Source organism: Protopterus annectens, chromosome 5.part0 (genome assembly GCF_019279795.1).
Source record: "Protopterus annectens isolate FY-2018-M chromosome 5.part0, PAN1.0, whole genome shotgun sequence".
In the NCBI taxonomy this organism is placed as follows: domain Eukaryota; kingdom Metazoa; phylum Chordata; order Ceratodontiformes; family Protopteridae; genus Protopterus; species Protopterus annectens.
This window is the reverse complement of record NC_056735.1, coordinates 1,431,610,184-1,431,638,137: the sequence shown is the minus strand read 5'-3', so window position 1 is coordinate 1,431,638,137 and position 27,954 is coordinate 1,431,610,184. Positions and strand designations below refer to the sequence as shown.

Genomic DNA, 27,954 nt, shown 5'->3' with positions numbered 1-27,954 from the left:
TTTCCTCTTCTGAGGAAGAATGATTGGATGTACTCTATAGATCTCCAGGATGCCTACTATCACATAAAAATAGAAAGGCAATAGCTGAGATTTCCCCATTTCCGGCAGAGAGCCAAACATTTTCAGTTTAGAGCACTGCCATTCTGTCTCACCACAGCCCCCTGGATGTTCACAGAAATTATGGCAGTAGTAGCAGTTCATCTCTGACTGCAGGGCATCCAGTTGTTCTCATATCTAGATGACTGTCTCCTCACCACTACTTCAGGGGTTCTGCTGGTTCAACATGAGGATCTGTTGCTCTACCTTATATAGAAACTGGGGATTAGTCAGTCAATCCAAAAGTCAGCTGTCCTCCACTCAGCACATAGAGTTTATTGGATGCCACCTCAACACGGTCCTTCAAACTGCCAAGGCCCAGACACCAGAGTACTGTCTCTTCGTCTAATGGCCAGGTTCATATCATTATAACGAAAGGTTAATAGTTCGAATGCATAAACATCGAACTATTAAAACATCGAATCACAGTTAAAATAATTTTAACAACAAAAACAAAAAACCTAAAGAGTGCAGGCAGGGGAGGAAGGTCCCCTGCACACACCCCCCCCCCGCTACTTAAATATACCAACTCCGAGATCGCACTTTAACGGAGTACAGTGCAGAAAGTGAAAATTTCCCTTTCCTACACTGTAACGCGATCTCGGAGTTGGTATATTTAAGTAGCGGGGGTGTGAGGGGGCACAGCCCCCCACGTGTGTTGTGCCCCCCCTGCTTTAACCCATCAGGGTAAGTTTTTGTTATTTAATTATTTTTTTTTATTATTTTATTTTCGAAGTTACGGAACTTTGATCATATGGTATTTGATGTTCCGTAACTTCAAGATTATAATGTAGACCCTAGTGGCCACACAGGTCATTTAGCATCCCTTTCCTCAAGTGAGGTTAATCCTTTGTTTACTAGGCTTGATGACCTCTACAGTTGTGTTAGCTCCCTTAGCAAGATACCATATGAGAGTTCTTCAGTGGACAGCCTCAGTTCAGTAGTCACAATGTCTTCATCCCCTCCATACCAAGCTTCACCTTTCACAAGTTTGCAGAGATCATAACAAATGGTGGATAACCTCCCCATTAGTAGTGTAAGGAAAAAACTTTTGCCCATCAATTCCTAGGGGCACAGTGACTATGGATGCTTCCCTTCTGGAATGTTTGGCATTTCTCAGGGAAGATAGTTTTAGGTGTTTGGTCACCCATATATGCCAACCTTCAAATCAGCGTATTGGAGATTAGAGTGGTACTCCTAGTGTTGCAGGCATTCCAGGACTCTTTTCCCCAGGGTGTGATTTCCATTCAGACAACATGGCAATAGTCTGGTATATCAGTAAACTGGGGGGAACCCAATCATACCCACTTTGCGAGAAGCCATTAGAGTGCAGGAATGGGGGATGTCTTCCCATCATTTTCAGATAGCAATGCATATCCTGGGGACATAATGTACTACTGGACAAGCTGAGCAGATCAATTCTCCTGCTTCATGAGTGGTGACTCAATCAGACAGTGGAAACACAGATTTTTAGTCACTTGAGCCAACCTTGCTGTGATTTGTTCAGCTCATACCTAAAGAGCAAATGCAGCAGTTACTTTGCCTTGATCCCTCCACAAGAACAGTCAGTGAGGGATGCTTTAGTTCACAATTGGCCCCAGGTCTCCTCTACGCCTTGCCTCTGATACCTCTTGTAACAAAATTCATTCAGAGAGCAAAAAGGTGCAAGACCAGAGTAATCCTCATTGCTCCTTTTTGGCCCAGGCAGGTTTGGTTCCCCTTCCTTCTGCCTCATTTGATACATCCTCCAAGGGTGTTGTATTTGAATCCAGACTTTCTGAGTCACCTGTCCAGATTGCCTCTAAAGGCCTTGAAGTAGACTGCATGGCTCCTCCAATTCTAACAATAGCCAGAGATGCCAGGCTATTTCCTTTGGTTATCTACATTATTTCTGCCTCTCATAAACACTCTACCAAAAAGATATATCAAAGCAAGTGGAAAAAAAATTCAATCTGAGCCTCTTTGAAAGGGTTAGATCCTTTCTCTGTACCCCTTCCATTGATCTTAGTTTTTTTGTCAGAGCTTTTTCAGAAAGAGTCCATTTTCTCTACTGTCAAAGTGCAGATGGCTACCACGTCAAATATTCACATATGGCACAATGTCACTTCCATATCCTCTCCTAAAGTTTCTAAAGCCTTCTTCAGGGGAACTTTTTTACTCAGATCTCCAATAAAAAGACCCACTTCCTCCATGGGTTATCACTATTATGCTTCAAGCCTGGACCCAAATGCCCCTCGAGCAAGTAGCTTCTAATAAACTCAAAGTTTTTTTTTTTTTATGGAAGACTATTTTTCTTGCAGCAGTTAATTCCGCTAGATGAATTTCCTAATTACAAGCACTGCTGATGTCTGTGCAGTCATTGAGACATGGTTTAAAGCTGTTTAAGAGCATACTGGCAGTGCAAGCCTATAATGCCTTCCACAGATTTATACCATCTACTACACAGATGGGGACTAAAAGTGAAAGCATCTTAATTTACATAAAAAATAAATATACTTCAAGGCTGGTCAAACAGGACAATGCACTTCAGTTTCTCCACTTTCAAATCACCATAGGCAAAATCCCACCACTTCCTTGCAAGCTATGTGCCCTCTGTATGACCCTGGAAACTCATAACATGTATTTAATTTTATTGAAAACGGTCACTATCCAACCCAGCACCATATTCATGGGTGACTAATTACCCCATTGTTAATGGGAATCATGTTTGACACCAAACATACAGGCACAGAAATTCCTGGATTTTGTAAACCCAAACTCTCTGGACCAGATTGTCAGTACACTAACAAGGGGCACAAACATACTGGATCTTGTCCTCACTAACATGGGAGAGTGCTGTATGCCTTCTAGTCTATGGAAGTAAAAATAAAACCCAGAACCCCAGCTAACACTGGAATGTTCAGGAATAACCTGACAAAATGTCAAGCTCTCATAAACCCTAAGAACACTGCTGCCTAGATGGAGCTGTTCACATAAACCCTATAAAAGCATGTTAATAGCTGCACAGAACTAACTCCAAAAACTAGCCACCCTGGTGGAATCACAACATCATTAGGTTGTATAACAGAAAGAAGAAAATGATGGCAAAAATTAGGAAGTGTAGCACCAAGCAGGATAAAGTCACTGTCATCAAACTAAATAAATAACTCAGAGGACAAATAAAGTCTATTAAAGCCAAATTTGAGGTATATTTGACCTCCTGGGCCAAGGATAACCAAAAGGCATTCTTTAGCTATGTTGGCAACTTCAAAGGCAATACACAATTGTATACAGAGCTCATTTTATAGAAGATATAGCAAACCTACTGTCAAACAAATTTACTCCCTCTCCCCCTCAACCTGCTCACAGGGAATACATCAAATATAACTCCCCCAATTATCACTAGGGAACAGATCCTCAGATTTCTCTGTAAGACCAAGAAAACTGCATTAATGGACCCAGACAATTTTCCAGGATGCCTTCTAAATAGCTTGAAGCATTACTTGTCAGGCCATCTACAATTGCTGTTTAACTGTAGCCTCCAAATAGGCTTTGTACCTCGCAAATGGAGAACAGCAACAGTCATCCCTCTGCACAAAGGTGGACCATATAGAGACCCACAAGTCTCACTAGTCTAATATGCAAATCCATGGAAAGAATTGTCATGGAAATGATCAATAATGACATAGGAAACCTCCAAACACAATACCCAACCCAGTTTGGTTTCATCAAGGGAAGGTCATACTTACTTAACCTGGTGCACTTCTTTGAGAAGGTCACCAAAGCAATAGATGCGGATAAAACAGCTCACACTGCCTACCTTGACTACTCTGGCATTGTTGACAAACTCAGGAGGTTAGGTGTAAACCCTTTTGTCACCCAGTGGATAGCCAGCTGGCTCACAACCAGGACCCAAGAGGTTAGAACTGGGGAGTCCACCTGTACAAAGAGTCCAGTCACAAGTGGTGTCCCTCAGGGATTGGTCCTGGGACCACTCTTTTTTGGAATTTATTTCTTTAAAGTCAAGGCCAATGTTAAGGGCCTGTGGCTGACTAAATTTGCAGATAATTGCAAATTAGGAGCAGTCATAGAATCCCCCTCCAACACAAATGTTCTCCAGGAAGGGCAGAGACAGACAAATAACTTGTGTCAGAGCCATGTACTAAAACTAAATGCAAAGAAATGTGTAATAGTATACTTCAGGAAGTCATTCACTCTTGGTAACAATAATATTAACAACACAATCCTAACCCAGTAGTCAGGGACTTGGGGGCACACGTAGTAATCTAGTGATTGTTGCGTGTCTACAGTAGTGAGGAAATCCAATTTATATTGTGCGGCTTGTAAATATAGGTGTGGCGTCTAGGTCCAAGGAGGTCATTGCTCCACTGTATTTGGCATTCATGAATCCTATCATTGAGTACAGTGCCCCCTTGGTATGTACCTAACCAGGCACATCCAACAATTGGAATGTCCACTAAAAGAATACAGGGTATAACTAACATGTCCTATCCAGACCCCTCAAGGCTCTATCCCAGTATTCTGTCTCCTACAGGCTGTTAAGCAGAGATCTCTACCTGGCATACAAGACATTGTCAGACCCCACCCTGATGGACCTCCTGCAGTCAGCATTAGAACATCATCAGAATTGCCTGTTCTAAAGACTTAAACCTTGCTTGTGATATAAATAGAACCTGCTGGAGGGACAGGTATGCATCACAGAGACTACCACTTCTGTGGAACAGGCTCATCATCTTTGTGAAGCAGAGTTCTTCCGTAAGCCATTTCAAGTGCAACTTAAGACAGTTGGATGGGGAACAGAAAATTCATTCCTCGTTTGGCACCTGTGTCTTTAATGGAAACAGGCAGCCTGTAAATGGTTCATTTCCCAGGCTCCTGTTTGCAAATGTTGCATCTCCCAAGCCCCTGCTTACACTTTTCAAGGGTACCAAAACTTTTCATAAATTTGGGATGCGTGGCTAGGCTTAAAAAAGCTCTTGTGGTCGTTAACCTAATACACACCTATGAACCTATGAAAGGTGACATTCAGAGCATATCTAAATCAGTCATTTGGCTTGCTGATTTTTTCCCAGATACTCAAACAAAGGAGAATACATGCTACACATACTAGATGTTCATAGACAGCCCAGATTCTTTTTACACTGGACCAAGGATATCAGAAGTCAGACTAGCTATTCATATCCTTTTCCAAGTCAAAATTGGGTAAAAGCACATCAAAAGTCACACTTTCTAAATGACTGTAAGAATGCTTTTCTTTTGTTTATAATAAACTGTGATTGCCTTTACTGACAAAACCAAGAGCTCATTTTACAAGAGCATTGGATACTTTTACATCCTTCATGAAGAGAGTTTCCATTGATGACATTAATGCAGCAGCAACATGGTCCCACTGTCAATTGAACATACGGTTCAGATCATGTTCTTTTGCTTCTGCCATTCTCAGGGATGTCCTTCCTAGATGCCACCTGGGTGTTCCTCAGCTTGGGAATATGTCTCAAAGGTTGAATCGGACGAAAATAGACAACACTGGATATGAAATTTATGTACTAAGCGCAATAGTAGACACTTGTTGTCTCATTTTCATCTGGTTCAGCATTCCTCCCTTCTTCTCACTTTCAATATTGTCACTGATAGCTTCTGGTGAGCAGTAAACCTCATCTGAGACCAGTTCTCGATTCTGTACTGTGCTGTAGGTATTACTATGTCTCCTGGCATCTAGTTGATTTAGTTATAAAATATAAGTAATATCTGGGGATGTGCCAGCAAACTTGATCTGGGGTAAGGGAGGAGCCAGAACTTCGTATCCAAAGCTTTATAAAAAGGCACCGAGGTCAGATCCGACAACCCAAATGTACAACCAAATGAAAATGAGACGATGGGGGTCTATCGTTATGGTAAGTATTTAACTTTCATTTAATCCATTGTTTCTTATGCTCTCTTTCTTTGTAATATTCTTCACTATTCTTGCTAAAAAATATCTAGTATTGCTTCTGCAGTATCTGAGTATGTTTTTAAGTGCCCTGTGAAAACAAATTTTAATGTGTCACACTGCAGTTTCTGTTTATTAGATGCTCTTGAATTGTTAGCCTGTTTGGCCTGTGGTGTTTCTTTTACTCCGTTATTAAATGTGTGGGCTCTTAGTAAGTAGTTTTGGGAGTATTTAAAGAATGTTTGAAAGGTGCTTATTCAGATAAACTTCACATTGAAAAGATGGAAAACAATAACATCCCCTCCCCCGAATATTAATGAAATTACAAGCCTTCTATATGAATTAGAAGCCACAAAGGAAAAGGGGTTGACAGGCAAATGAAGGAGGAAACATACAGAGAAATAGGACTGCTCAGGGAGAGTGCAAACTTTACAGGAAATATTAAGGTGTGGTTATTGAAATGTGCTTTAGTAGGAGAGAATTGGAGCCCTTGACAAGTAAAACAAAATGTATTGGTAAGTAGTTAATGTTAAGATTACTCCAAGTTGTTATTTTTGATCAGAACAAAATAGGTTCATAGGTAATTACTACTCTAATCGCACAAGAGCCTTTAAAATCCTAGCCAGTAATACCCAGGATATGACATTAGTATGTCATAATTCCCCAGATATGAAATGGGGTAGTATTAGGGTAGTGGGTCTTTGGGTGTTGGAGCCCTGAGTCATTTTACAGACTGTCTGTGTCCATAAAGGATGGGCAGTACCCCAGAAGTGAATTTACAGTCCTCCATCCATTTATCCAAATTGTTTTTCAAGAGTGTGAGGAATGGGCTTTGCTTTACGAAAATGGGAAGTTTATTCCAGAGACGAGGTAGCCTTTAAGATATGAATCTGTCTCTCCAGCAATTTCTGTTAGAGCTAAAAATAAGGTCCAGGTCCATGGAACCCGTAACCTTCATATAATTTTTTTTGCAAATGTGTAGTATCTTCATCAGGGCTGGATCAGAGAATGCCTTGTAGGTTAGGCGTAAGTCACCTCTCAACAGTATCAGACAGAGTAAAAGGATAGGGCCTTTAGTTGGTCTGCATAAGACATATATTTTATACTTTGTATTTTTAGTGGGAAACCTCTGGGACTGCTCCAGTTGGTATAAGTGTGGTTAGATATATCCAGAAGGGAGCATTGTATTATGGGCCTGACGAGGGCTGAGTACAAAGGCAACTATGACTTTCTGCCATGCCTTTACTTATAGGTTGAGCCACACAGAAGGATTTCCTCACCACGGTAGCTACCTAGTGGTCAAAGTTTAGGTTACTACTTATCTGAGTTCCTATGTCCCTCATCACTGGGTCTACTTTTAAGGGTATGCTATCACTGTTATAATTTGCAGAGATACCTGATTTGCCAAAAGGTATGATATTGTATTTTTTAGCATTTAGTCTCGGACCATTTTGTTTTGTAGGATGTCAACATCATTTGGGGCTTCAGTGATTACTCCCAACTTACAATTGATGGCAAATTGGTGAGTCAGAGACCCCCCAACATTGTCCTTCACTTCAGAGCAGTAAATACAAAACAGCAGGGGTCCCAAAATTGAGCCCTGTGGGACAAAGCTAATAACACATTTATTATCAGAGGTGGCTTCACCTATCCGGACAATTTGTCCTATCAGTGAGCCAGTTTGCTATCCATCTGACAATGTAGGGGTTTATGCCATGCTCAGTAAGTTTATGATTCCTGAGTGGGGGATTGTGTTGAAAGCTTTGGCCAAGTCTAGATAATCGGTGTGTACCATTTCACTCATATCCATGGCCCTGGTGACTTTCTCAATGAAGTCCACCAGACTGAGCAGACAAGACCTCCCTTTGACAAAGCCAAATTGGATCTGGTCCAGTGTTTGGAGAGTTCCTATGTAATTATTGATCAGGTCAATGATGATTCTGTCCATGGCCTTGGAGATAAGTTTGGTCAAGCTTATGGATCTGTAGTTCCCTGGGTCAGTTGATGGGGCCCCCTTGTGCAGAGGGACAACTGTTGCACTCCTCCATTCCTTTGAGTCAAAGCCTGCCTAGCGGCTGTGGTTAAAGAGGGTTTTTGTTGGCCTGATAGATTCTGTTTAAGCTATTAAAAAGCATCTTGGAATGTTGTTGGAGCCCATGGAGGCTGTGTTTTTGGCTTCAGTGAGCACAATAAGGGCCTGTTCCCTCATTAAAAATGGTAGGAGGATGGTTGCAGGTATGTCTTTGGGTGTGGTAGGGGGTTATGGGGGGAGTTTGAATTGAACGTGTTGGCCAGCAGGTTTGCTGTAGTTTCAAGCTAGGTGAAAGTGTTGTTTATTATTAACTTGGCACATTGCTGAGCATTTCCCCTGAGGTTATGAACATAAATTAAAAAAGCCTTATGGTTATCTTTCACCTGGGTGGCTATCTTTGCCTCATAGTTTGCTCTGGCAGATTTGACCATGTCTCTAATTTGTTTGCTTAGACAGTTAAGTGTCTTTTTGCACTAGTTTGTCTGTTCCTTTTTGGCTTTAGAGAGGAATTTGTCCTTTTGTTGAATAGCCTATTTATGCTAGGGGTCCGCCAGGGTGGTTTATTTTTATCAGTAATCATAGGTTTGACTCTGACACAATGTGCCTCCTCTATGCAGCTATGAATGTGGTTGTACAGTGCTCTTGCTTACAGCTCAGAGTAGGCCTCAGTGTCATCAGGATTTGGAGGGACTTGTAAATTTAATAAGCTGTCAATTAGTTTGAGGTAATTGGCCTTAGCAAAGTTCTTAACAAGTTTGGAATTTGATGGGGGTTCTAGGTTAATTTTAATACTAAACGAGATAATTTTATGGTCAGAAAGAGCAGCATCTCCCTATTTTCATGAGTACTAGGAGTAGGATATTTGTAACTCTAGTTGGGGAGCTAACTAGTTGCTCCAGGGTGTTTGCCATGACGAAGTTCAAAAGCCTCTGAGCAAGGGAATTTTGGGTCATATTAGTCTCCTAGTTTATGGAGAGGTAGTTGAAGTCACCCATAAGTATGGTGTTAGGCTAAATGTAGAGATTGTGGTAGATTTAGATAGGAGGTGTGGTTTCCAGACTCACTTGGGCATGGAGCAGCTCAAGTGAGTCATTTTCTTGGACCAGTCCAGCAGTGTACATGTCTTTTATGAACCCTTTGTTTTATCCTGAGCAAAGGAGGGATCGAAGTGAATGAAATGCATTGTAGCCTTTGCTTGCTGGGGTGCTTCCCATGGTTCTGAACCATGTTTCCGTGACTGCACATATATGTGGGTTTTCTAGGGTAAGGAGTGCCTCCAAAGGGTGTAGTTGTTTATTTAAACTCCTTGCTTTGAGCATCAGTACCTTTAAGTTGTTGTCAGTGATTTTTGTTATGTTAGAGGGTTTAACAATTTGGTACAGCCTTAAAAAGGCACATTGAGGATAGATAAAGTTTTTGCCAGTGTCCGGAAGCCAAGTGGTGACAAGTGCAAACCATCTCTGGCAAAGAATCTTGTCAGTCATGTCTCCCCAGGCTGACAGTTATTGGATCCCCTTGTTGTGACACCAGAAACTAAGCCAATTGTTGAATTCAATAATTTTTGCTGGTACGTCACTTGTGAAGGTAGGATGCTACTCAAGGCTAAAATCACACCCGCCTGCCTGGGTCACATATTCAGTGAGCACCATCATGTCTGCCTTCATGCAGTTCAGTGAAGAATGTCTTAGGTTGTTTACACCCACATGGACTTTGACTGTGTCATACTGGTACTTGTGGTTTAAAGACATAAGTGCACGTGTGATCTGGCAGATCCTGGCTCCAGACAGACAGCTCACTGTGATCTTCTCCTTGTTCAGCCTGGTAAGGGGGACATCAGTATGTCTTACAATGGAATCCCCAATAAGTTTGGGTAGATTACAAGTGAGTATCTCTATATATGTGAGTCTATGTGTTTGTTCCTTAGTGTTGGTAGTAAATGTTTTGAGTATAACGCTGACAACCCGGTTTGCATTTTTCGTGTGTATATGTGAGAGCTTTACCTCCAATGACATTGTGTATTTACATCTCTCACATGCTGTGTTTTGTGTTCTAAAATTAAATGGTTGTCAGTGATCATGAGGCATTTACTACACTGCCTCAGGATGCTGTATCCACCAGGTCAGAAACAGAGATGACAGGGAAGCACCTCTCCATTATACCAGAACCTAGTAGATGGGAAAGGAGTAGGGGGAAGTCACTTAAAGGTCTGTGTGTGTTTAGTATTATACTATTAAATGACCTACAGTGGTCCTGCTCTCAGTGCAAACTGTCAGTTCTTTGAGCAGGTATGAATAGTGGGAGGCTATGGAGAGCATTTCCTACAGAGAATTTTAAACTGGAGAGATTTGCTTAATAAACGAGGCACTGCTTACTGCATTTGCACAGAGGCTTTTATGTCAGTAGGACAGAAGACTTTTACACAGGTAAGCTCTCAGCCAAGCCAATCAGATAAACACTCAATAAGCCTTCCACCAGAAAAATGTATGCAAATGTACGGAAACTTCTACAAACACAGAAAAACTTTGCAAAACTTGAAAATATTTTAGCAAACTCAGAACAGCTATTGAAGTATCAAAGGACGTTAAGAAATAACAGAATACTGTTAAAACGATCTAAGCTGTAACAGGTGCAGACTGAAAACAGATAAATTCAACCAAATCAATAAATGCAACACAGAACTTTTCGGTAGCACTGATATAGTTATAATAAGTGCAACAAATGCTTGTATCAGCTTTGTAGGTCCACAGATGGTTTTAGATAAGCCCATGGTCTTGTAGTCGCAGCTGTTACAGCCAGGCACAGGGAAACTCTGAATAAATATGCACAGTCTCACAAAAATGTAAGACTTTTATACCAGCAGGATGTTAAGCCCTCAGGCCAGTCATATAAATACACAATAGGCCTTCTTTTAGCAGCTCCCAACTCAGATGAATTGAATCAGCTGCTCTTACCTGAGTGCAGAAATACCCCTTAGTGTAAAATGAGCTGGTTTTGAGCTCAAGTGCAGTAATAAATGCTTTCCAACAAAAGGCAGAACTCCTGCAGTATCAGGAATCCTTGGAAATAAGTTCACAACCCTTTGAAATGTTCCTAAAATGCTGGTTTCTTGGCCAGACTATGAACCTTATATGTATGAGTGTTTATAAACTTAACAGCTGTTTCTTCCTAAGTGCCAATGATATCACATGACAAAGAAATATGTTGTGCATCTCTGTTTTCACTTACTCTTAATATTATGTGTTATATAATTTTTTTTAATAAAGTTAAGTTGTGAATTAAACAAAGAAAAGCGGCAATCTCCTTCAACCATAACCAATACAGTACAAACAAGGAATGCCAAGGAGAGGTGGTCCAACGATAGAAAAGTTTATTCCACAAAATGAATGAACGCTGTTACAAAATCATGCGTTTTCGTCCTCCATGGACTTCATCAGATACAATGTGCTTAAAAACAGTTGCCATTTATATATACACATGCCCATACCCCAACCAATCACAAAAGTCATTCAATTAAAAATTTTTATAAATTAGCAAGTCAATTAAGTTCTTAAAACTTGTGAATATAAATAACTGTAATATTAAAACTGTAATTTTTAAAATCCTAGGATATAAATAATAAATATATGACATTTAATTTAAATTACCCTACGATTTCTATCTTAAAAACCACATTTTAAAACCTTGTTTTGGTATATGGATGTAATGCCATCTAGTGGCCTTGTGAATAACTGTTAATCCCTACTAGCTACTAGTTTTTAAGCACATTGTATCTGATGAAGTCCATGGAGGACGAAAACGCATGATTTTGGAACAGCGTTCATTCATTTTGTGGAATAAAATTTTCTATCGTTGGACCACCTCTCCTTGGCATTCCTTTTTTGTACTGTATAAGTTGTGAATTAACTTTGTTGCTGGAAAGCACTATTTTATAATTTATCAGCTATCACTTCTGTAGTAACTTGAAGGGAAGTTGAGTAAAAGCTTAAATCTGTGAGGAAATATGGAGTAGCAAAAGATATTAATTCAGACTGATTACTCACAGAATAAGTTATGCTAATTTTTTTATTAAGTTGTTTTCCTTGAAAGACATTTATCAGAAAACCATAAATGGAAAGTAAAGTTTCAATCTCCTGCTACCACTAATGCTCCTTCAGAGATATACTAAAGGGAAGAAGGGGAAAATAATCTGAGACAAAATTATAATTAATTATAGAAAGCGTGAATACCTGTGTATATTTTATCGAGTGATATATTCAGAGAACAGTCAGATAAGAGTTTGGTGTCTAGTTCCACTTTTGTGATAGTGGAAAAATAATGGAAATTGTTCTGTTTAAGGTGGAGGTGGGATTACATCAAGGATCAGCTCTGAGCCCTTTCTTATTTGCAATGGTGATGGACAGGTTGACAGACGAGATCAGACAGGAGTCCCCGTGGACTATGATGTTTGCAGATGACATTGTGATCTGTAGTGAGAGTAGGGAACAGGTGGAGGAGACCCTGGAGAGGTGGAGATATGCTCCAGAGAGAAGAGGAATGAAGGGCAGCAGGACTAAGACAGAATATATGTGTTATGAATGAGAGGGAGGATAGAGGAATGATGAGGATGCAGGGAGTAGAGGTGGCGAAGGTGGATGAGTTTAAGTACTTGGGATCAACAGTTCAGAGTAATGGTGAGTGTGGAAGAGAGGTGAAGAAGAAAGTACAGGCAGGATGGAGTGGGTAGAGAAGCGTGTCAGGAGTGAGTTGTGATAGACGAGTACCAGAAAGAGTGAAAGGGAAGGTCTACAAGAGGGTAGTGAGACCAGCTATGTTATATGGGTTGGAGACAGTGGCATTGACAAAAAGGCAGGAGTCAGAGCTTGACGTGGCAGAGTTGAAGATGTTAAGATTTGCACTGGGTGTGACGAGGATAGAGGGTCAGTCCAGGTTGGAAGGTTTGGAGACAAAACCAGAGAGGCAAGATTACATTGGTATGGACATGTGCTGAGGAGGGATGCAGAGTATATTGGGAAAAAGATGCTAAGGATGAAGCTGCCAGGTAACAGGAAAAGAGGGAGACCTAAGATAAGGTTTATGGATGTGGTGAGAGAGGACATGCAGGTGGTTGGTGTGACAGAGCAAGATGCAGAGGACAGGAAGAAATGGAAGCAGTTGATCTGCTGTGGCGACCCCTAATGGGAGCAGCCGAAAGAAGAAGAAGAAGTTCCACTTTTGTTATAGTGGAAAAATAATGGAAATTATTCTCAAAGACATGCGCATAAACCATCTGGGGATACTGTAGTTTCCAACTGTAGCTTTAAAATAGGTTTGTCTTCTCAGATGAATATATATTTTTTCTGTGACTAGAGTTGCGAGTCAGTGTTATCTTTATGGACATAATGAAGGGTGATGTCAAATTGTGTACATCGTAGAAAGAAAACGAAAGAGAACAAGTGACACTGACAAGGTTTTTACTGTAACATGCTGACTGTTTACAGATAGTAGTAATATATCCTGTACACCAGACACCCAAAGTGTGATTGTAAAATAGTCCCAGTTTAACAGGAGTGCAAAGTTGTACACATGTGGTGCAGACACTCAGAGGTAATTATACACTGAAAGAATGAATATTAGCCAGTAATGAAGAGCAAGTTGTAGGCATAGTCATTTGTTTAAGACATAAATATAGTTAGACTGTGTGAGAAACTGTAAGGAAGGCAAGCTTGACCAGATCTGGATCCAGCACAAGGCAACATAGGCAGTCGCCTTGAGTCCACCAGGTTGAGGGACCCACTAGTCAGATGACTGCCCAAAAAATTTTATTTCTTCTTTAAGAATGCACTCTACATGCATCCTTTGCATCACATTTGTTCTTTAAGGATGCACATAGATTGCATCTTTAGTAACAACTGTACGTGCATCTTTAGCATGATGGGCACACATTTAAACCAAAACAGAGTGCACAATTTTCGAGCATGGATTTGGAGTTATGGTGTTGCCTTTCTTGGTGAATGTGGAGAATGGGTCGATTCTGAAATTGTGTGTGTGTGTGTGTGTGTGTGTGTGTGTGTGTGTGTGTGTGTGTGTGTGTGTGTGTGTGTGTGTAAGTAAAATGCCCCAGTTATGGATGGCAGATTGGTTAACGCATTCAAGCTCAAACCCTGTACCTTTAATACAGGACCCTAGAGCTTCTGTGCATTTTCAAGGAATCTTGATTTTCAAGGGAAGAGAAGTTGCTCATGCAAAGTTTGTTTTCAGTGTGTAACTGTTTTGTTTAGCAAATGGCCATCATCAGAGTGTTAGTGCTATAACTTTTAAAAGTAGTTCTCGTTGTATAACAGTAACAAGGTTTTTGTCCAGTTCAAAGTTCTTAACCAATTTACAGTGTGTCAGATGAATCCAGGACGCTCGCTCTGCGATCTTGACTGCAGTGGGTGTTGACAGTAGCACTTGGTACTGCCCTTCCCACTTTGGAGAACTCCAATTTCTTTTCTTCACGACCTTCACCCAGACCCACGTGCCTGGGACTACTACTGCTTCCGATGGTCTCGCCTGTTCTTTATCTGAAACAGAATTTAACTGCAGAAGTTTGTTATTCAAAAATCGCCTCATATACTCTGCAAGTGAACTGTCAGCCTCCTGGTCTGCAGGCATGAGAGGTTTCCACTGAGGTGTATAATATGCCCTCCCAAACAGTATTTCAAAAGGAGTTAACCCTTTTGCATTTGGAACAGTTCTCATGCTCAACAGTGCCAGAGGCAGACAGTGCACCCAGTTCTTTTGTGTCTCACTAATCAATTTCCTAAGCTTATTTTTCAGAACTCCATTATGCCTCTCTACTAATCCTGCAGATTGGGGGTGGTATGCACAATGGTTTTTCAAGGAAATCCTGAAATAACGGCTCAATTGTTGTATGGTTTGATTTACAAAGTGTGTGCCATTGTCACTATAAATCTTTTCCGGTATGCCAAATCTAGGAATAATTTCTTTAACGAGGACTTTTGCAACAGTAGCTGCATCTGGATTTTTGGTCGGAAAAGCTTCCACCCATTTGGAAAACATATCTATAATGACAAAACTGTACTTTTTATTTTCGCATTTGTTTAGTTCTATAAAATCCATACAGATAGTATGGAACAGATACGGTGGTGTAGGGAAACTCCGTTGCTTAGGCTTCAGTGCCCCCTGTGCATGATGCCTGTTACAAACATGGCATGCTGCACAAAAATTTTTTGTGTAGTTTGTAAATCCATACGTTGTAAACACTCGATTCACTAACTGTACCATCCCCCCCAGTTGAGACATGGCACTGCCCATGGCTCAACAAAGCTGCATATCTAAACAAGTTAGATGGTAAAATTGGTTTTCTTTCTTTGGAGATGTACAGCCCTTTCTCAAGAATTGCTCCTCGTTTTATCCATTTTTGTTTTTCTACATTTTTAGTAAGTGTCTGCATTGTTTATAACATTTCTAAATCTAAAATCTCAGATGGTTGTAATTCCTCACTCAAAAGAAATACTTCTGAAACTGAAGCTGCCTGCTTTGCAACTGTATCAGGTCTCGCATTACCTTTTGAAATCCTATCCTGTTGTTTGGTATGAGCTACGCATTTACAAATAGCTACTTTCTGAGGTAACTGAATAGATTCTAACAAATCTAAAATAAATTGCGCATGATTAATTGGTTTACCAGTAGATGTTATCATTCCTCTATTTTTCCACTGCTGCGCAAAAACATTTACAGTAGAAAAAGCGTACTGGCTGTCAGTAAAAATGTTCACACGTTTATCCTTTACCAAGGTGCATGCCCTTGTTAAAGCAATCAATTCTGCTGCTTGTGCAGATAAGTTGTGTGGTAAAGACTTTGCTTCTAAAATCTCAGTATCAGAAACTACTGCATACCCCACTAGATTCTGTCCTGTAGGACCCCTTCTACATGAGCCGTCCACATAGTATGTCACCTCGGCATCATCCAAGGGAACATCCGTGAGATCTTTTCTAGGCAGTGTCTTTTGCTCAATCTCCTGCAGGCAGCAGTGTGGTTTGCCATCTGCAGGGGTTGGGAGCAAGGTTGACGGATTCAAAGTCGTACATCGTTCAGTTGTCATATGAGGTTGGCTCAACAGTATACTCATACAGGAAAGATGTCTAGCAGGAGAAAGATATGCTACTTTTTCTTGCAGTAAAATAATCACGACTGCATGAGGCACTCTCAATGTGAGAGGGTGGAACAACACTGCTGAGGCAGAAGCCTGCACTGCCATTGCGGCTGCGACTACTGCTTGTACACAGTGGGGCAAGGATCGCGCCACTGGGTCTAGCTGTGATGAATAGTAAGCTATGGGACGTTGTTTGTCCCCATGTTGCTGTGTTAACACTGATGTCATATAGCCCTGCTTACAATCTACAGTTTGAAAAAATCGTTTATGATAGTTCGGTAATCCTAAAACTAATGAGGATGCTATCAGTTGTTTCAATTTGCAGAAAGCTGATTCTGCTTCTGGTGTCCATTGTAATGAATCTTGTACTGGCATAGGCTTCTTGAATATTAAGTTGGTCAGTGGAGCAGATTCCAAGGCATAGTTTGGAATCCAACTCCGACAAAAATTAGTCGTACCTAGGAAGGACATCATTTCCTTCTTGGTAGTCGGTTTGGGTGCTTGTAATATTGCTGTTTTTCTGTCTTCATCTAATATTCTGCCTTCTTTGGATATTACATATCCCAGGTATTTAACCTGTTTTTTCCAAAGTTGCAGTTTGTTTTTGTTTACTTTGTGTCCTTGAGTGGCTAGAAATTGTAGTAATGCTATGGTATCTTCTCTGCATTCTTGCTGGGTGGGGGCTGCCAGCAGAATGTCGTCTACATAAAATAAAATCTGGCTGCCTTTCGGTGGGATAAATCCCGCCAGGTTACTTGCCATTTCCTGTGCGAATATTGTTGGACTCTCACAATATCCCTGTGGTAGTCGCGTGTATGTATACCTTTTCCCCTGAAATGTAAATGCAAACCAATGTTGGCTGTCAGGGTGTATCAGTATTGAGAAAAACGCATTGCTAATATCTACCACAGAAAAATACTTCTGTTGAGGTTTCAAATCATTTAATAAGGTGTGTGGATCTGGCACCGTAGGTGCTCTAGGTGTAACTGCGTCATTTACAGCTTGTAAATCTTGGACCATACGCCATTCTGCATTTGCTTTCCTAACAGGAAATAAGGGTGTATTACATGGCGAATCGGGAGATTCTATCAATACTCCTTCCTTAAGTAAGGCTGCTTTTATAGGTTTGATTCCTACTTTTGCATCCTTTCTTAAGAGATACTGTCTCTTTTGAGGTCTAAATGCTGACTTTGGCATGATAGTAACTGGTCCTGTTGTGCGAATAAGTCCTACATCTGATTTCCCTGTTGACCAGAGAGTCTCTGGTATGCCTCGTAAGGCTCTTTCTTCTTCCTCTAGTAAGAGTGCTACTCAGATGTCCTCACTTGCCTGCAAGTGCACAGCTGGGTGTGTCGGTGTTATCCAGTTCAACTTCTGCTTTTGTACTCCCTGTTGTGACAGTTCTAATTCTGTCTGTTTTTCCCACCTCGTGACTTTTTCTCCTAGGTCTGCCCACCTCACATTCTTATCTTTAGTTAAACTAACATGTGGTAATCGATTAGATTTGTAAAGTGCTAGGAATTCCTGGGGCAATGAACAGCTAACTACACTGTTTCCTTCTGTGTCCCAGTACAGATTACGTAATACTAATCTGTTAGAATGGTTTCTAAACAGTTCTTGCTCATATTCTTTATCAGGTCCTGGTTTGCTACAGTAATATAGAGTACAATGCAACAAATGCTGTTTATCAGTGTCAAGAGAGAGGGATTTACTGATGGCTACGTTCATCGGTTCTTCGGTTACTGCCCCTGGACCAGTCGTAACCAAGTCCTGGCTGTACCAATAAAATGTTTCACCCTCCGGTCGCATCACAAAAGTATCCATTTGTCGCTGTGCTTCCATACCCTGCATAGTTGGAACTACTGCTATGCCAATATCTGCATAAGGTCTCTGCCCTAAAGATTTACAGGGCATTTTGCAGAAACAACAATTTTGCTTTTCTGGGTCATCCCTGAAACAGGGTCAGTTATTGCTATGTTGTGGGAGAGTGGCTCCCGATACAGCTGTCCATTAGCTGCTTTCACTAATATGTAATCAAGTGATTCTGAATTTTCTGGTAGTTTGGAAGGATGTATCAGGGTCTGTGAAGCCACACAGGAATTTAACTTCCCTCCCCTCTACCAGAAGTGTAACTTCTGGTTTTGTGTCTGCTAAGTAGAGCTCTAAGCTCAATAATGCTAAATCCAAGATTTAATTTTCTTCATTATCTGTGATTTCATGCACATCCTCTATTTCTTCTATCACATCCTCTACACCCTCTATCACATTCACATTTGTCTTTTCTTGGTCATTTCTTTCTAGTGATTCTTGACTATCATATAGTCAGTCCTCACCCTCCTTATCTTCCGTGGTTACCTTCTTATTTTGCCTGCAATCCCTTGCCAAATGTCCCTTTTTCCCACATTTAAAACATTCACCCCTTTTCTTTCTCTCTTCAAACTCCTCTGATTGCTTATCAGATTGTTTGTTTCCCTGGGCATTTTTCTTAACCTACTTCCCGGACTGTGCTACAAAGACTTCTGCTCCGTCTTCTACTGCAAATACTTGGGTTTTCTTTTTCTTTTTGCTATTAAAATGCCTTTCAGCATGTCTTGCATATTCAAGTAATGACTGTAATCTACTCGTACGATGATCTACCATGTGCTTTGTAATAAAACTACTTATGGGTGCAATACTACCCTTCAAAAATGCATTCTTTAGTTGCTGCTCATATGGGGAATCATGTGTTTGGTCTTCAGGTACCTGCATTCCACAATGGTTATTAAAACACTCTAATAATCTGGCATAATATCTATCAACAGTTTCACCTTCTTGTTGGATGCATTGATTAATGCAAGTCCAGTCAGCCCTAGGCTTCCATTTCTCAGAGATTCGGTCTGTCAGACCTTTCACTCTGTTATCCAGTTCTGCGTTACTATGTGGGAGTGGCCTATGTTCTGCGTCACGGGGATTCCAGTTGCCACTGATCATGTGCCAATCTGGACCTACGATTTGTCTGACTACTTTCTCTACTTCCTCTCCATTTAAATGGTAACTTAACCTCATGCCCTGTAAGTCTTCTAAGAATTTTCTAAAATTAACTTTTGGATGGGGAATTCCCTCTGTGGCTTTCCGGATGTCTTCCGGTGTCCATGGTCTATATGCTAGAAGAGTTGGGTCCTGTCCTGCCTGTCCTGCCTGTGGATTTGGTACTTCTATGAGTGGACATATCTCTTCTTCACTCATAGCTTGTGAATTTTTATTTATTTCATACAATTCAATATCCCCTCTTAAGTTGTGTGTTCGAGACCTAGTCTCAACAGGATCTCTGACAAATGGTTTTGATTTCGCAGGGACAGTTGGGTATAGCGGAGGTGGATCTGCTTGTCCACTTGCTTCATATTCTGGTAAGGGGAGCAGAGGGGCCGATGCTATTACCAAGTTATTGTCTTCTTTATCTAAAAACATTGCTTTTGAATTTTTATTCTTTTGTTCCCTGCGGTTTGCTTCCTCAAGCCACCTGTGTGCCTGAGGAACTCCCAATTGACGTTGCTTTTTTACCTGACCTTTTGCATCTGTTTTAAGTTGTTTGACAAGTTTGATAAGTGAAGGTTTATCTAATTTGCCATCAAATTTGTATTTATTAACCCATTTTGTATAGTACCTAACGTTATCGGCACGTTGTAATTGCATATATTTCGCGTCTTTGGTTAATGGCGGATCTCGGAATCTTTTTGTGCACTTATTTCCCATGTTGTCTTAACTTAGTTAGAAATTGTTACGTAACCCTTCTTATCACGTGGTACCATGATTTTCTCTGTTTCACAGTTTATCTAGAATAACTGCCTACCTATCCAGTTTCCCTGATCTATGACAAGACAGCAATCTTTTTTGTCCCTGATTTATATAAAATCTCCCTGACAAAAACAAATACTGTAACAAGTCCCTGATCTGAAACAAAGAAAAGGTAAATTCCTCCTTAGTTGAGCCTCCTAGATTGATCGTCTCACTGGACCCGTTGACTCGTCCTCCAATCGCAGATCAGAAACAGTGGATGGCCTCTTTTGAACGACAATTCAGTCGGAGGTCTTTCAGAGCAGAAGAACCAATGTGGCCTCTTCCCCGTACAGTTTCATGCCACCGGGCCCATCTGACCTGAGCTAGAGCGAGAGTTATCCGGCTCGAAGGACCAATCTGTCAAGGAAAAATAAACTTCAAAAATGATCAATACACGGCAGGTTCAGGTTGAGGCACTTTAATCTTGCAGCAAGGAGACAAAAACGTGCTAATAAAGTGTTTGTCTAACTAAAATCAGGAAGTAAATCCATCTTTATACACTTTCTAACAAGACATTGCCTACCAAGCTGATGCAACAGATCACAAGTTTTAACTTCATCATTTCATAGCAGCTGTTTGACCATGATTTTCTGCTTGCACTATCAATTTTATGAAAAAACTTCCTAAGAAAAACAACGTGGCCTTGGTGACCACCGGTTAGATACAACTTCCCACGATGTTATGTTACGATTCAAGGTATTATAGCTAATTTGAGCACAAAGCAAGTATAGATTCTTCAAGCAATCTTTTGTTTCATGTATCTCTTCTTTTCCGCAGCTGTGCTTGTTCTCATAACACGAACAGAGCTGATTGTTCATATTCAGTCATATTATAGAAAACAGTATTGTTCTATTCATACACTATTCATTCATTTTCCTGACCTAGCAAATAATCGCCTGCTTCTCAGTACATTTCCAAAAGGCATAAACATGAATTTTGCTGTGCTAGCAAATACTAGGTCAGGGTGCATCTTGCAGTTTCAGAAAGCATACTGTGGTTTGAAAAATCATCTCATAATTTCATACAGAATTTAAGCTGTACATAAAATATAATGAAAATGTGTTAACCCTTTTAGCTACTAATAAGCATTAGACATATATATAAATGAATATTTTTCTGACACACAGCCATTCCCTATTGCAGTATTACCAGCTTAATTTTTTTTTTTTAAATGTAACCTGGGCAGTTTATTCTTCAAGGGCAGCAGGCACTGAATTTGTACATGAAACACTGAAATGTTATTTGACAGCAGCAACCTCTTCATTAGTTATAAATCTCTTTAATGTGGAATTGTTCAGATGACTTACTGCTGAAGAGATTGTGTTTTTTGACTGATATTGGTAGATTTTAATGACAGAAGTCTGAGTGGCCTTTTGTGGTTGAACTGTTGTGTATTCGGCAATTTTGTCCTTATTGTTTCATATGTTTTGAGTCATTGCTTACTGGAAAAGTGTTCAAACCTTCAAATCTAAAACACACTCTAACAAGTGTGCTGTATTATACAAGGAATTTAATTTAATACAATCAGGATGGTGCCTCATAGAACACATGCATGTATGTATCGTCCAAGAAATCTGTACAAGGTACAAGGGGCCTATGATTTGAAAACCGCCCAAAGGTAAATTTAATCCACCACTGTCCAGATGCATTTTCTTTGAATGTGGATTTTAATGCCATTTCAAGGAATGTGAGTTTCAAGGGCAGAGAAGTTTACTGTTGATGCCAAGTCTGTTTTCATTGTGAGACTGTATTGTTTTGTTTTGTTTAGCAAATGGCTATCAGTGTTTGTTTTATAAAATTTGAAATAAAAGTTTTAAATATCTCTAATGATTGTAGAAGTAGATGCACACTGACAGGTTTGAACAGTGTTTATGGTAACTGGGGAGAAATAGCCAAGTAAAATAGCCAAGTAATGGGAAACTGGAATGGCTGGGGGGGGGTGTTGCTGGGGGAGGGTTGGCTTGATATATTACCCTGCCTAGGGCCCCACTTGACCATATCCAGCTCTGAGCCTGACCAGGAGGGAGTACATGAAGTGAAAGTTGCTGAAACATTCAAATACATGCAAGGGACAGACAAATTGTTGGTGCTAAGTATCACAGATAATACAGTGCTCAAGGGCAAAGGGTCGTTACCTGAGAGTGTAATGAAGGAGGCATAGAACCAGAGGAGGCAGTAGAAGGAAGTACATTGTAGATTCTCACACATGCAGAGAGTTCATAAATAGGGTTACAGAAATGTGGAATAGAGGAAACAAATTTGAAGGAAGAAATTAATGTAAGCAGTGTATGAAAGTGGAGGTAAAGTGGAGTCTGTGGTTTTACTTTGCTAAAAACTGTTTTGTTGTTATCCTCTGGGAGGATCGAATGCTGAGGCACGCTCCTGAATTGTACAATGCAGTTGAGGGGGTCATATCTTCAAATGCCTGTAGCAAGTATAGAGGCGAGATACATGGCCTGTTCTGTAGCACACATCAGGATGGGTTGATTAGCACATCAGGATGGGTTGATTAGTCTGTTACATATGGAGAAACAGTCACACACACACGTGTACACACATATACACTGGGATTGAACCCATGTACTTGGGTTATGTAAGTGAGATGGAGCTGTGTCAGTTTAACAAGGTAAGAAAACAAACAAGAGTTTTTAATGTGGAAACTTTGAAGAGAAAATATTTTGAAGATCTGGGCATTTCTTCACAGTGTGAATAATCTGTTTACCCTGCTGTGGGACATTGTGGTATCAGACACCAATTAATGGTTTCCAGCATACATGAAATAAGCATTAGTGGTAGCTGCAAAGCAGCAAGGAGAGAAGTAAAGCAGAGTAGTAAGAAATTTCAGGTTTCTATACTTAGCTTCATACTGCTGCAGCCCCCCCACCACACGTACACACACACACACACACACACACACACACACACACACACACAAACACAAATGCTCGGATTTCAGTTAATCTGTGGTATTTGTTATCAATCTGTAACCAGATAATAAAACGCTTTTGCTGCAAGTCTTTTATTGGATTAGTGGTTATGCAGTAAGGACTGCTTTGGACACAGCAGATTATTTGCTGCTAAACTTGTGTACTTTTGTTTCTTCGATATTTCTTATTTTCCCAAATGCAAACAATTGATGCCTTAAATGCTGTTAAGCATTGCAGAAATTATGTCTTGACTAGATCTGCACATTGTTTAATGGTATTGACAAAGAAAGCACATTGTAATGTTTGAAGTTATAGAAGAAATGGCACTAAGCTGGTTGAAAGTATATTTTGGTTCACAAGTTCATAGTTTTAAGTACTAGGCTAGTTGCCTTTATGGGCCATTTTAAGCCTAGACAATTTCCCTTCCAAGGTGAGAATCAACCCTGTTACTTGTTTTCATGAGGCACCATTGTACCGACCCCCAACCCCAGTTTCTGTTGAAATAAAACTATACGTCTGGGCTTTTATAACGTATGGCTATCTAATCACATGCAATTATTCTTTCTGCAGTTGTGCCTTAGGAATGAAGTGTTAGTATATAAAGTATAATATATATTTTTTCTTGTTTCTTCAGGTTAAATCCCAGCTACGTACATGCCATGAACAACCTCGGCAACATCCTTAAAGAAAGGAATGAACTTCAGGAGGCGGAATACTTGTTATCCAAAGCTGTTACAATACAGTATGCCATTTAATTGCACTATATCATCATGTTTTTTCACACTGTGAAGAAATTAAAAAGCAGTATTATCATTTTCTTCATCTAAAGGCTTCAGTTCATTTTCTACTCTCCATGGCACTTTGATGTGCTGACCTTACTTGACTAATATTGGTATAAGCACAACAATTTAATTAATAGGTCCCTTCTGTATAATTCCAATTTTTTTTATTTTTGTCCCATTATTTTGTGATAGAGAAGAAAACATGCAGATAACACTTCAATTCTCACTCCTATACAGCGGCACAATCAGTGTAACACTGCAGTTGCCATCTCAAGGCCTTTAACTAGAAGTGCATTGGCAGAGCTTAAATTGATTTATTTTCTTTGTTAATTAAACAGAAGCAGCACATCGTAAGATAAAGAGAGTTCATTTTATAATCATAAAAACATCTTTTGGACAGTGTGAGTTCTTAATAGTTACCAGGCCACTGAATGTAATTTACTGATACTGGCATCTCTTCATGCATTTAATATGCTGGAAGGTACTGTATCATCATAATAAAGGAATGTCTTTGTAATCATGGAGTTAAATGTACTTCAAATGAATTTTATACAGTTTAAGTACAATCAGTGCAACACTTTACAAGAATGTGTGTCATATATTGCCATACTGAAGTTTTCATTTGTTTCCATGCAGCTCTATTTTTTTTTATTTTTTTGTATCTAGACATTTCTCTTTACTAGCTACTACTGCCGCTGGCTTTTTCCTTTGTTCATTTCCACTTGCATATAGAAAAAAGCATGCATATTAGCTAAAACTGAGGTGTCTGATTCTCTTTCATGTAAGCTTCTCTTATGGGTGTCATAGTACTCCACTTCTGTTAGGAGTCTCTTCCTTGCATTCACAAACTTTTCTGCAGAGAAATGTTTCCTCACCTTTTCTGTGCCATCTTTTAGTTAGCCTTCATGAATAGTCATCTCCATCCACAGTATGCTCCTAGTAATCGGTTTCATGATTTTCAGATATTTTATGTACATAAGCCTGTTTTCTCTCCTCCAGAAAAAAAAATATGTTTAAGTTTTCTATTATTGTCTTATCTGACATACTTGAGGGTTACTGTCTTTGTTTTTCCCCCTTTTATTAAATTATCATCAGCCTGTCACGGTTCTTTTAGAGATATGGCTTCAGCAATTTAAAAAGGGCCTTATCATCACCTTGAGGATGCTGTCTTAAAGCTGTGCCTTGGAGGAGACTTTCAGTGAGGGAAATGGAAGTGATATAGCTGCTGGAGATGAGAGGGGTGAGACTGAAGTGAAGGAGGAGCGATGCAAAGAAGTACTAAAAGGGAGGTTTAGGAAAGCTGGTTGCTGTGAAGTTGAGGTATGACAAAGGAGTGAGGGAAGAGACTTTATTGACACTAAGAATTACATAGTCAGGGAACTGGAACAGAGTATCAGCAAACAGTGGGAGAACAGAGTGCAAAGAGGGTTGTGATGAAGGAGAGGGGGAAGACAGGGAATATACTTCTTTGTCAGCAATGGGTAGGAAACTCAAAGGAAAGAAATGTGAACTGGGGTAAAAATACAGTAGGACAGAATGAAAACTATGGAAAGGAGGAAGAGAAGGGAACATGAAAAATGAATTACAAAGGAATGTATCACAGACAAAATGAAATGAGGGAAAGATTGTGGTTAAGTATAAGGGAGAAGGTAAAATGGTTGAGGAGTGGTGAAATAGGTAAGAACAGTGAGAAGTGTTAGATAGAAAACAGTGAAAAGATTTGAAATAGTGTAAGTGATAGAGATTTAGATCAGATGCTAATAGAATCTCAGAATGAGGAACAGGGCTAATGTTAGGGGGCTCCATTATAAAGGGTCTTAGATGAGGAAAATGATAGCAGCATTTGGTGATAGAAAGTGTTTTTTCCAACAGTGGGAAGGCCTAGTAAAGTAGCATTAAAAGCAGTGACTAAGAAAGGGAACATCAATGTATGTTTGTACATGTAGCTATAAATGATGCAGGCGAGATCTTTGATAGTGTACTGATGAAGGCAGTTTGTTAACTGGATAAGTGAACAGATCATTCTCAGAACCTTTTCAGTTATGACTAGGGTTGCAAGGAAATAAAATGTGTGTGTGCACATGTGCATGTATATCTAGCTATATATATATATATATATATATATATATATATATACATACACACACACACACACACACACACACACACACACACACACACACTCTCTCTGTATGTAGTATGTATGTATATAGACATACTCATCTCACACTTTGGTTCATGGCTGCTGTGAATATATACCTATATCTGTATATATATATATATATATATATATATATATATATATATATATATATAGTTATATATATATATATATATATATATATATATATATATATATATATATATATATAGAGAGAGAGAGAGAGAGATAAATTTATATAGACATATATATATATATATATATATTTATGTGTGTGTGTGTGTGTGTGTGTGTGTGTGTGTGTGTGTGTGTGTGAATATGCGTGTCTACTTTACAAGACAGAAATACCATATAACCGACTATCATAAAATAGAGACCAAAATGCTGAAATTTCAAAATCCCGAAAGTTCATTTAGTCGACTTTCACATAGTCAAACGTTCGCAAAACTAACTGCATTGCTGCTGCATATTATGAGATAACTGTGAAGTCAGCCCATATAAATGGTGTGCTGTGTCTTTAAATTCTCCTATTAGTTACAGAACACAAGTAAAAATATACAGGACATGTTGCAGGAAATACAATAACCCCACTTACCACTAACACTGTAACAGTAGTACACTACCCTTTTAAAAACCCTAACATTATACCGAACCACACCTACATCCTGCCCACCAACCAGTAACTGCACAGCCAAAAAAATCTCACTGAATATTCATGATGGTAGCTATAGCTCTGGTATGAATATTCATTATAGACACTTAAATTTAATAACAGCAGATGTTAAGTTGTCCAATCTCGCCTTTGTTCTTGCGGGATGGGGTTCGGAGACGATCCTTGGCTCCGACTCGGCCACTTACTATAGCTCGAGAGCTCTTTACTGGCTCGAGGCTACCCCTTTATCCCAGAATGCCCAGCGCCAGCTACCCAGATCTCGTTTGCCACTTTAGGTCGCGATCAGTACTGGCTCAGGCTTAGTATAATTTTTTGTCTCTTTTAAACACAAGAAAAATGATTGTAAAATTGCCTCAGGAAAGAGTTTTCATTGTTCAAAAACAGGTGTCACTTCTCCTGAGGAGCAAAAGAATTCAAGTCAGATATGTTCTTCAAGTTCTAGGATCCATGGCAGCAGCCAGTTTTTTGGTCCCCTTAGCATGCTTTCACATGAGAATCCTTCAGTGGCTTCTTTTCACACAATGGTCCTTGGTCCTTCCAGGAATTACCCATGTCTCACATGATGCTAATTACGGAATCTTGCAAAAGACACCTTTCCTGGTGGATGGTCTCCCCACTAGTTTCTCAGGGCAGACCTTTCATGGAACCGCATTCAGTCACCACAGTGACCACGGACGCTTCCCTGATAGAGTGAAGGGGGGCATTATCTAGGGAAGACAGTCCAAGGCACTTGGCAACCTCACGAGTACCACTTGCACATCAACGTCCTGGAGATGAGAGTGGTGCTCCTAGCATTGCAAGCTCTTCAAGACTCTCTTCCTGCCTGGACGATTGCAATACAGATGGACAATATGTCAGTGGTTTGGTACATCAATAAACAGGGTGGAACCAGGTCTTACCCCTTGTGCCGAGAGGCCCTCAGACTGTGGCAATGGGTGATTTCCTCCCAACATTTTCTGATAGCAACGCATATCTCTGGAACATCCAGCGTAATAGAGGACAGGCTCAGCAGGGCTATCCTCATGCCTCATGAATGGTCTCTGAAACAGGAAATTGTGGATCTTATTTTCCACAAATCGGGCCAACCTTGCTGCGATCTCTTTGCCTCTCCCCTCAACAACAAATGCAGCAACTACTTCTCCCTTGTTCCTCCTCCAGATCAGACTCCCAGGGATGCTCTAGTCCACGATTGGCCTCAGAGACTCCTTTATGTATTTCCCCCCTTTCCCATAATTCCAAAAGTCATTCAGAAAGCAAAATCGTTGGGTTGCAAAATGATCCTCATTGCCCCCTATTGGCCTCAACAGATTTGGTTTCCGTTCCTTCACCCCCACCTTCTAGCCCAGCCTTGGATTCTGGACCCAGTACCAGACCTCTTGATTCATCAGTCAGGCAGGCTAC

The 27,954-nt window shown here is 40.1% G+C and overlaps 1 protein-coding gene across 1 annotated transcript in view; it reads left to right on the top strand.

The window, feature by feature from the left end:
• TMTC4 (transmembrane O-mannosyltransferase targeting cadherins 4) overlaps positions 1 to 27,954 on the top strand; it is a 1,460,040-nt gene that overhangs the window by 1,064,843 nt on the left and 367,243 nt on the right. Inside the window, exon 13 of the mRNA XM_044071235.1 lies at positions 23,572 to 23,679. Within this exon, the coding sequence (XP_043927170.1) occupies positions 23,572 to 23,679 (108 nt within the window). The remainder of the gene's footprint in view (positions 1 to 23,571; positions 23,680 to 27,954) is intronic.